General features: G+C 45.7%; 1 protein-coding gene across 1 annotated transcript in view; it reads left to right on the top strand.

Annotated features, from left to right (window-relative positions):
- Nucleotides 1-513: 513 nt before the first annotated feature.
- The window catches only part of FAT4 (FAT atypical cadherin 4), a 159,176-nt gene continuing 148,866 nt past the window's right edge, over nucleotides 514-10,823 (top strand). Inside the window, exon 1 of the mRNA XM_004588166.4 lies at nucleotides 514-5,798. Coding sequence (XP_004588223.2) covers nucleotides 624-5,798 — 5,175 coding nt within the window. The 5' untranslated portion in view covers nucleotides 514-623. The remainder of the gene's footprint in view (nucleotides 5,799-10,823) is intronic.

Here is a 10,823-nt window from a genome sequence, read left to right as displayed (position 1 = left end):
CGGCGGGAGTGGGGGACTCGCCCAAATCCCTGCTCTCCAGCGTTTTTGCGAGAAAGAATTCGCTTCTCCCGGTTCCTCGCCGTCCCGCCCGCGGGGCGCAGCCTCGCTTGCCTTCGCCCCCCGACGTTCCTGCTCTTCCTCCTCTCTTCCGCTCCTTTGCTGTGGTAAGTTGGTAAAGTTCCTGAAGACGATAACTCGCCACGATTCCTCCTCTACCTTCCTCTACTCCGGGCACATCTAAACAGGGCGAAAACGTTCAGACTCTCTGGATTTCAAAGCAAAGTGAAGGTGGGGGAAGGAGCAGAGGTCTGAGGAACTTTTCTGGCCCCTCAGCGCACAGCGGTGGCCCGCGCCAAGCTTGGGGGCGCTTTCCGCCGGGGCACCCTGCTTGGGTGACGCTGGCCACCGGCTGCCTGGCGTCTTGTGCTGACTCTGGACTGGGAGGTTCTTTGAAATAGCAGAAGTCTCTGAGCGAGCTGAGTTTTTGGTTGTGTATGATTTTTCTATTCTTTCTCTTTTTTTTTCCTTTTTTGTTGTTGGCGCTACTTACTCCCTGTGCCTAGCGGTCTGCTTGTTTCACCCCCTTGCTTCTCTTCATCACACGGTTCCAGGGAGCCGGGACCATGGACTTGGCAGCGACCAGGGCTGCTGGCCGCCCGTGGCTCCCGCTGCATTCGCTCTCAGTCTTTCAGCTGCTCCGAGCCCTCTGGCTGCTCTGGCTGCTCCCGGGTCCGGCTCAGGTCCTCGGCACCGAGCAACGCCAGGTATTCCAAGTGCTGGAAGAGCAGCCCCCCGGCACCCTGGTGGGCACCATCCAGACGCGCCCAGGCTTCACCTACAGGCTCAGCGAAAGCCACGCCCTATTTGCCATCAACAGTAGCACCGGCGCCCTATACACCACCGCCACCATCGACCGCGAGAGCCTGCCCAGCGATGTGGTCAACCTGGTGGTCTTGTCCAGCGCGCCCACCTACCCCACGGAAGTGCGAGTGCTGGTGAGGGACCTCAACGACAACGCCCCGGTCTTCCCAGACCCCTCCATCGTGGTCACCTTCAAGGAGGACAGCAGCAGCGGGCGCCAGGTCATCCTGGACACAGCCACCGACGCGGACATCGGCTCCAACGGCGTGGACCACCGCTCCTACCGCATCATCCGGGGCAACGAGGCGGGCCGCTTCCGCCTGGACATCACCCTGAACCCCAGCGGCGAGGGCGCGTTCCTGCACCTGGTGTCCAAGGGCGGGCTGGACCGCGAGGTCACGCCGCAGTACCAGCTGCTGGTGGAGGTGGAGGACAAGGGCGAACCGAAGCGGCGGGGCTACCTTCAGGTAAACGTGACTGTGCAGGACATTAATGACAATCCCCCGGTTTTTGGCAGTTCCCACTACCAGGCGGGGGTGCCCGAGGACGCGGTCGTAGGCTCCAGCGTCCTGAAGGTGGCGGCGGCGGATGCGGACGAAGGCACCAATGCCGACATCCGTTACCGGCTTCAGGACGAGGGGACCCCCTTCCAGATGGACGCGGAGACGGGGCTTATCACAGTGCGGGAGCCCCTGGACTTCGAAGCCCGGCGCCAGTACTCTCTGACGGTGCAGGCGATGGACCGAGGCCTCCCCTCGCTCACTGGGCGCGCCGAGGCGCTGATTCAGCTGCTGGACGTGAATGATAACGACCCGGTGGTCAAGTTCCGCTACTTTCCCGCCACGTCGCGCTATGCCTCGGTCGACGAGAATGCTCAGGTTGGCACTGTGGTGGCCCTGCTCACCGTGACGGACGCGGATTCCCCCGCAGCCAACGGGAACATCTCCGTGCAGATCCTGGGGGGCAACGAGCAGCGCCACTTTGAGGTGCAGAGCAGCAAAGTGCCAAACCTGAGCCTCATCAAGGTGGCCAGCGCCCTAGACCGTGAGCGCATCCCGTCCTACAACCTCACGGTCTCCGTGTCGGACAACTACGGGGCGCCCTCTACCGCCAAGGTCCGGGCGCGCTCCTCCGTGGCCAGCCTAGTGATCTTTGTCAACGACATCAACGACCACCCTCCGGTCTTCGCCCAGCAAGTGTACACGGTGAACCTGAGCGAGGAGGCGCCCCCAGGAAGCTATGTGAGTGGGGTTTCTGCCACTGACGGCGACTCCGGGCTCAATGCTAACTTACGCTACAGCATCGTCTCCGGCAACGGACTAGGATGGTTTCATATCAGTGAAAACAGTGGCCTGGTGACCACCGGGGCTGCTGGAGGCCTCGACCGTGAGCTGGCTTCCCAGATTGTCCTGAATATCAGCGCCCGCGACCAGGGAGTTCACCCCAAAGTTTCCTATGCCCAACTTGTTGTAACTCTGTTGGATGTGAATGACGAAAAGCCGGTGTTTAGCCAGCCTGAAGGCTATGAGGTGTCTGTGGTTGAGAATGCTCCGATAGGAACAGAGCTGCTGGTGCTAGGGGCAACTGATGGGGACCTGGGTGACAATGGGACTGTGCGCTTCTCCCTGCAAGATGCTGAGATGGACCAGAGGTCTTTCCGTCTGGATCCTGTGTCTGGGAGGTTGAACACTATCTCTTCCTTGGACAGAGAGGAGCAAGCCTTCTACTCTCTCTTGGTTGTGGCCACAGACCTGGGCTCCCCTCCACAGTCATCAATGGCTCGCATAAACGTGAGCCTGTTGGATGTCAATGACAACAGCCCTGTGTTCTACCCGGTCCAGTACTTTGCTCATATTCAGGAGAATGAGCCCGGTGGTAGCTACATTACCACAGTATCTGCCACTGATCCGGACTTGGGTCCCAATGGAACAGTCAGATACACAATATCAGCCGGGGACAGGTCTCGGTTTCAGGTCAATGCTCAGAGTGGGGTTATTTCCACAAAGATGGCTCTAGACAGAGAAGAAAAAACAGCTTATCAGTTGCAAATAGTAGCTACTGATGGTGGCAATTTGCAGTCTCCCAACCAGGCAATAGTGACCATCACTGTGTTGGACACTCAAGACAACCCACCTGTTTTCAGCCAGGCTGCCTACAGCTTTGTGGTTTTTGAGAATGTAGCGCTGGGATACCATGTGGGCAGTGTGTCTGCATCCACCATGGATCTGAATTCCAACATCAGTTATCTCATTACTTCTGGGGATCAGAAAGGTATGTTTGCTGTCAACCCGGTCACCGGGCAGCTTACCACAGCAAGCGTGATTGACAGAGAAGAGCAGTCGTTTTATCAGCTCAAGGTGGTGGCCAGTGGAGGCACTGTGACTGGAGACGCGGTGGTCAACATCACAGTGAAAGATTTGAATGACAACTCCCCTCATTTCCTGCAGGCTGTGGAGAGCGTGAATGTGGTAGAGAACTGGCAGGCAGGCCATAGTATTTTCCAAGCTAAAGCTGTAGATCCTGATGAGGGTGTAAATGGCATGGTACTCTATAGTCTGAAACAAAACCCCAAGAACCTGTTTGCTATCAATGAAAAGAATGGCAGTATTAGTTTGCTAGGGACCCTGAATGTCCATGCAGGCTCCTACCAAATAGAGATCATGGCGTCTGATATGGGCGTTCCGCAGCTGTCTTCTAGTGTCATTTTGACTGTTTATGTCCATGATGTGAACGACAACCCACCAGTGTTTGACCAGCTTTCTTATGAGGTCACCCTATCTGAGTCAGAACCTGTCAATTCTCGATTCTTTCAAGTGCAGGCTTCCGATAAGGATTCAGGAGCAAATGGTGAAATTGCCTACACCATTGCCGAAGGAAACACAGGGAATGCTTTTGGTGTTTTCCCAGATGGTCAATTGTATATAAAAAGTGAACTGGATCGCGAACTTCAAGACAGATACGTTTTGCTGGTTGTTGCTGCTGACAGGGCAGTGGAACCCCTTAGTGCTACTGTGAATGTTACTGTGATTTTAGAAGATGTAAATGATAACAGACCTCTTTTTAACAGTACCAATTACACATTTTACTTTGAAGAGGAGCAGAGAGCTGGGTCATCTGTGGGCAGAGTGAGTGCCATGGATAAAGACTTTGGTCCCAATGGAGAAGTAAGGTATTCTTTTGAAACAGTGCAGCCAGATTTTGAGTTGCATGCTGTCACTGGGGAAATTACAAGTACCCATCAGTTTGACAGGGAATCTCTGATGAGGCGGAGAGGGACGGCGGCGTTTAGCTTCACAGTCATAGCAACCGACCAGGGGCTCCCTCAGCCGCTCAAGGATCAGGCCACTGTACATGTTTACATGAAGGATATAAATGATAATGCTCCCAAATTTTTGAAAGACTTTTACCAAGCGACAATATCAGAGTCGGCAGCCAACCTGACGCAGGTCTTAAGGGTCTCTGCTTCAGATGTTGATGAAGGTAATAATGGACTCATTCATTATTCTGTAATCAAAGGAAACGAAGAAAGACAATTTGCTATAGACAGTGCCACTGGCCAGGTGACACTAATTGGCAAATTAGACTATGAAGCAACGCCTGCTTATTCCCTGGTCATTCAAGCTATGGATTCAGGGACCATCTCCCTCAATTCAACCTGTACCTTACATATTGATATTTTAGATGAAAATGACAACACTCCTTCGTTCCCTAAATCCACATTATTTGTGGATGTTGTGGAAAACATGAGAATTGGCGAACTGGTATCCTCTGTAACCGCAACTGACTCAGATTCAGGTGACAATGCTGACTTACATTACAGTATCACTGGGACTAATAACCATGGGACATTTAGCATCAGCCCAAACACTGGGAGCATTTTTCTTGCCAAGAAATTGGACTTTGAAACTCAGTCTTTGTACAAATTAAATATAACAGCGAAAGATCAAGGAAGACCTCCTCGGTCATCTACAATGTCAGTGGTTATACATGTGAGGGATTTTAATGACAATCCTCCCAGCTTTCCTCCTGGAGATATCTTCAAGTCCATTGTTGAGAACATTCCCATCGGTACTTCTGTCATTTCGGTGACTGCACATGATCCTGATGCAGACATCAATGGGCAACTAACTTACACGATCGTTCAACAGATGCCAAGAGGCAACCACTTTGACATAGACGAAGTCAAAGGCACTATCTACACAAATGCTGAAATAGATCGGGAATTTGCTAATCTCTTCGAGTTAACTGTAAAAGCCAATGATCAAGCTGTGCCAATAGAAACCAGACGGTATGCTCTGAAAAATGTGACCATCTTGGTGACAGACCTCAATGACAACGTCCCAATGTTCATATCCCAAAATGCACTTGCTGCGGACCCATCTGCAGTGATTGGGTCTGTCCTGACAACAATCATGGCTGCTGATCCAGATGAAGGTGCTAACGGAGAGGTGGAGTACGAGATCATCAATGGGGACACAAACACCTTTATTGTGGATCGGTACAGTGGAGACTTGAGAGTGGCTTCTGCGCTGGTACCTTCCCAACTGATCTACAACCTCATTGTTTCAGCAACAGACCTTGGCCCTGAAAGGAGGAAATCCACCACTGAATTGACGGTCATTCTTCAAGGTCTGGATGGACCTGTTTTTACTCAACCCAAATATATCACCATCTTGAAGGAAGGGGAGCCCATTGGCACCAATGTAATATCCATCGAAGCAGCCAGCCCCCGGGGAGCTGATGCCCCAGTAGAGTATTACATTGTTTCTGTCCGCTGTGAAGAAAAGACTGTTGGGCGTCTTTTCACCATTGGACGGCACTCTGGCACAATTCAGACAGCAGCCATTCTGGACCGGGAGCAAGGAGCCTGTCTTTACTTGGTGGATGTTTATGCCATCGAAAAATCCACTGCTTTTCCCAGAACACAGAGAGCAGAGGTAATGATTTCATACTAACCGTTTATTGCCGATGTGGTTCGTCTTAATGTTTAATGATCAATTTACAAAGAGGAGGAGCATGTAAACTATTCTGTCACAAATAATAAGAATTTCAGAGAACGTAGCTGTAGTCATGGTTTAATCAAATATCTGTGTCATTTTTTCACTTCTTTCTTCATCTCATAACAGTTCTATGTGTAAGGAGGAAAGATTTAGCTGTTTGAAGTGAATAGGATCCATTTGTCTGAGCTAAATCGGAGCTAACCCAGACACTGAGATGTAGGGACGCTTCACCAGAGGATGCGCTGTTTCAGGGTTAAGAAGTTACTATTCAAAAATGAAGAGCCTTGGTAGAAATCAGTGTTCCACCCCAGCTTTCTGGGAGGAGTGTCAGCGGCGGATTGGCTGGCTGACTGCATCAGGACGGTATTAACTTTCACATCCTCAGCAGTCTTGGCAGTTTCTTTATAGACAGTGACTAATTTTGATGTGCTGAGCCAAGTTTTGGGAGATTCCTGATTTCATCTGCCTTCACATTTTAGGCACCGTTTTCTGACTTGGGATAATCCTTTCTTTTTCCTTTTAGACTAAGGCATGTAATATGCTGTGAATGATGATAAATTACAGGTTTTTTTGAGACAGGCTGTGTTGTTCAGTGCCATGCAATAGGTACATGTTGTTCTGTCTGGTAGAGGGTAAGAATTTGGTGTTCTGTAGCATGTACCAAAACAGTTCTTGGTTTGGCCCTCCTTGCAGTGTGTTTCAGGTGACTACCCCCCAAGTGTCATTGATTTGTTTTTTTAATTGAACGGCTTCCAGTGTTATCTTAGTGATAAATGAGAAGTGATGCCTCCATACTTACTCCGCAAAGTTCTTATTTGCTGTTTTCCAAGTTTTTTCTCTGCCTTCTTTTTCTCCTCAAAGACATTCTAATGTCACTCTGCCAAACACACAAAATATCAAATGTGGTTTGTGATATTTGGCAGTGATCCAAACACAATATGCTAGTGAAATTGAGGCTCGTGTGTTTATTTTCTTGCCTTCTTTTCTTCTGGGAGCAGGTGGGGAATTTTCTTACTTCACAATGCTTGTTTTTTATTATTACATTTTGAACTCACTGCATTTTCTTTTTATAATATTTAATATGGAAAGATAATATAAGACAATATATGCTTTCTGTGATTGGAGCAACATATTCATGACTTATTAGAAATAATTAGAATTCTAATTCTTTGTAGAGATAGTATTCTTGGAGAAATAATTCAATGTGGAATTCAGGTTTATCTTACATACCTGGCCCTGAAAATCGTTCTAGAATAGGTCTGTGTGTCACCTAATTCCAGCAATTTTAACATAGGCCTCATCTGTTGAATTGTTTGGGCTTTACTCAGCCATGGTATATAATTTATATATAAGTTTATTTTGATATGGGGTTATCCTTCTAAACCCCTACCCTGTCTCTTTCTTCTTTGGAATTGTTTTTTTATGTGAGGAGAATTGATTGGTTTGAATGCAAACTATTAAGACAATGAAGTGATTTCAAATATTGGATAAAGTTTTTAGACTAAAAACAAATTATGTTTTTAGGTGATATGATCTGACTCAGTACATTACATTTTATTAGGATTTGGTGGAGAATGAGTGTATATGATTATTATTATTAGAAAATACATTGTTCCTGCTCTCTTACTCATTGGATATACCAAGATTGGTGGAGCTTAAATGTATTAAATATTTCTATCTCTGCAATAGGAACAAAGGTTGAAAAATAATACTTAAGGAATTTTATAGGGGTGATATGTGTGTTGTGTTTTTTTTAACCTCACGTAACACCAATATGGAGGCTTTCATTCACATTTGCTACAATCCATGCATTTGAAAATTCAGGCTGATTTAAATACAATTTTTATATAAAAAAGCAAAGTATCTTTTGTGAACTAAAATGCTGAAATTGTAAACCAAGTTTGAATTCTTACACTCTAACCACTCCTAAAATTAAAAGCAAATGTTTTTCATAAAAAAGATATTGAAAGCAGAGTTGGGATCTGGAATTTCGCATTACTATTGGTTGTACTTGTGTCTAACAACTATATGCAATACAGTGCTTTTCTACTTTCTTTTCAATGAATTTACTGTGATTCTGCAAAAAAGTAGATGTAAGTTTATAAAATTGTTTCCGAAAGTCCAGACTTGGCTCAGTGCGCTCTTAAACATTTATTCATGTACGCTGATAAGAGTTTGGCTTGCTGACTTGGGTTTCTGGCTTGAGTCCCGGCTGATCACATTCCATCAGCAAGCAGAGGCTCAGCAGGTAAAAGAGAAACAATCGACTCAGCATTCTTTTCCTCTGTCTGACCCTTGCAGCGGAGGACTGCGACTGTGGTGTTGTTCGTTCCAGAGATGTTCTGTTGCATACCTGCTCTTACTTAGTTATCATGTGTAAAGATTTGGCCTGAAGGGAGACTTTTGGATCATGAAGATAAGATTTATGATCCATTTAGATTGTCTCTTTATATTCTTGGAGGACTATGCACTCATTCTTGTTATCTTGCATTAGATTATAGAACGTCAGTACCACTTTTCGTGGTCCAATAAAAAGTAGAGATGCTGTATTGCAAAAACTATCTCTTTTAATATGCCATGTATAGAAACATGCTTTTTAAAGACTTCACTGGACTTCATTAGAGTGATGAAATTGATTTTACCAGTATTTGGTGTATCAGAGCCCAGTGTAGGTGTCGTAGATACTCAGCACATATTTTCTGAAAGACCTGCTGGAACAGCTGAGATCACACTATTTGTTATGATGCCTCAAGAAAAAACCAACAAAGACAAACTGGAAAAATGGTGAGAGTAAATGAAACTTCCTGATTAATTGAACTAAAACAGGATATACTAATTAGTGCTGCTCTGTAAGTGAACTGATTGTCAGAAAACTTAAGAAGGAAAAGAGGAACTTAATGTGTGGTGTCAAGTGGCATTAGTGTTTAAGTAGGAAGAAGCCATGAATATACCTTTGGATGGCATCCATTCTGCAATTGTCAAACTAGCCGGTCTCAGGACTGCTACCCATTCCTGGAACCCCAGGAGCTTTTGGTTGTGTATATCTTATCTATTGATATTTGACATTTTGAATATTTTAACTGAGAACCATTTAAGATGCATAGTAATTTGGAACTGGTGGTGTGTTACTGTGGGTTAAGTCACCACTTGCTATCATGGCATTCCATATTTGAGTGCCATTTCTGATGTCCTGCTTCCAATTCACCTTCTTGTTAATGCCCCTGGAAAGGCAATGGAAGGTGCTCTAAGAGCTTCAGTCCCCGTCACCCACATGGGGAACCAGGATGGAGTTCCTTCCTCTTGGCTTCACAGTGGCCCAGACATGACTGTAGCATTTGTTTGGGGAATGAATCAGTGGATGGGAGATCTCTTTCTGTATCTCTCTCTCCTACTTTCTCCCTGTTCCTCTTTCAGTCCCCTTGAAGGATAGAAGAAAGAAAGGAAGGAAGGAAGGAAGGAAAGAAGGAAGGAAGGAAGGAAAGAAGGAAGGAAAGAAAAGAAAAGAAAAGAGGAAAGAAAGAAAGGAAGAAAGAAAGAAAGAAAAGAGTGAGAAAGAAAGATCTTAAAGATCTTATTAATTCTTCTGAAAATTACAGAAAAACTGGGGGCCTGGTGCAATAGCCTAGTGGCTAAAGTCTTCATCTTGTACACACCTGTATCCCATATGGGCGCCAGTTCTAATGCTGGTGACCCCAATTCCCATCCAGCTCCCTGCTTGTGACCTGGAAAAGCAGTACAGGTTGGCCCAAAGCTTTGGGACCCTGCACACACATGGGAGAACCAGAAGAGGTTCATGGCTCCTGACTTTGGATTGGCTTAGTTCCAGCTCGCCGTTGTGGCCACTTATGAAGTAAATTAGCAGATGGAATACCTTCCTCTCTCCCTCTCTCTCTCCTCTTCTCAGTGTATCTGACTTTCTAACAAAAATAAATGAATCTTTTTTAAAGATTACAGAAAAATGACATTTTAATTTTATTTATAAAACTTTATTTTTCCAAACTTAATAAGTAAAGCCTACATTACTCTACATGTTAATGCATATTTCTTTTTAAATAAGATTTATTGATTTTATTCCAAAGATAAACAGAGAAAGAAGAAGTGCGGCGGGGGTGGAGAACAAAGGGGGAGACCTGTTGGTCTACTCCTGAAATGGACTGGGGCTAGGAGGAGCTGAAACCAGGAGCCAGGAGCTTCTCCTGGATCTTCCCCTAGGGCTCAGGTGCCAAGCGCTTGGGTTATCGTCTACTGCTTTCCCAGACACATTAACAGGGAGCTGGGTTAGAAATGGAGCAACCTGAACTTGAACAAGCCAAGCAATATGGGATGCTGGTGTCAAAGATGGCTTGATAAGCTACACCACAACACGAGCCCGAACAAATCTCTTTTTAGTGGAATTCAGCTGGATTCTTAAATCTCACGAAGGCGTCGTAATACGTTGTTCTTTGGGTACAATTTTCTAAAAGAAACCCTCCTCACGGCAGATGTACCGATGTGGAATAATACAAAAGTACCAATAATTTGAGTTAATATTTTCAGATAATTATCAGCTTTTAATATTATATAAGTATTAAATAACCCTTTCTTAAACTTAGCTGTAATGTGGAAAATGAAACCTGAATCAATGAATTATCATGCTCTGTTATGTAAAAATACAGTGCATTCTGTACAGCTCTTTTATGTGTTTAGGATTTAAATATTTATCATTTGGAAAATGTCAGCATAAATGATAAGGAATTCTCCAGTAAAGTGTTTTTTGAGTTGTCAGATAACACTGTGTACACCAAGAGTGGGGATCATTGAATGTGCAGACCAGACCATATCAGGCCTTCTAAATCATTTGGTCTCGTCTTAATCAGGCCACCATGGACAGCAGTTTAAATCCAGTAGCCTTTTGTCCACATGGCCTCCAGGACGTGTAAGGATTTCTATTTTTATTAATGTACATTGTAACCAGAATAACAT

Source organism: Ochotona princeps, chromosome 7, assembly GCF_030435755.1.
Source record: "Ochotona princeps isolate mOchPri1 chromosome 7, mOchPri1.hap1, whole genome shotgun sequence".
NCBI classification, from domain to species: domain Eukaryota; kingdom Metazoa; phylum Chordata; class Mammalia; order Lagomorpha; family Ochotonidae; genus Ochotona; species Ochotona princeps.
The sequence above is the reverse complement of the archived record's forward strand: the minus strand, read 5'-3'. Positions and strand labels throughout refer to the sequence as shown.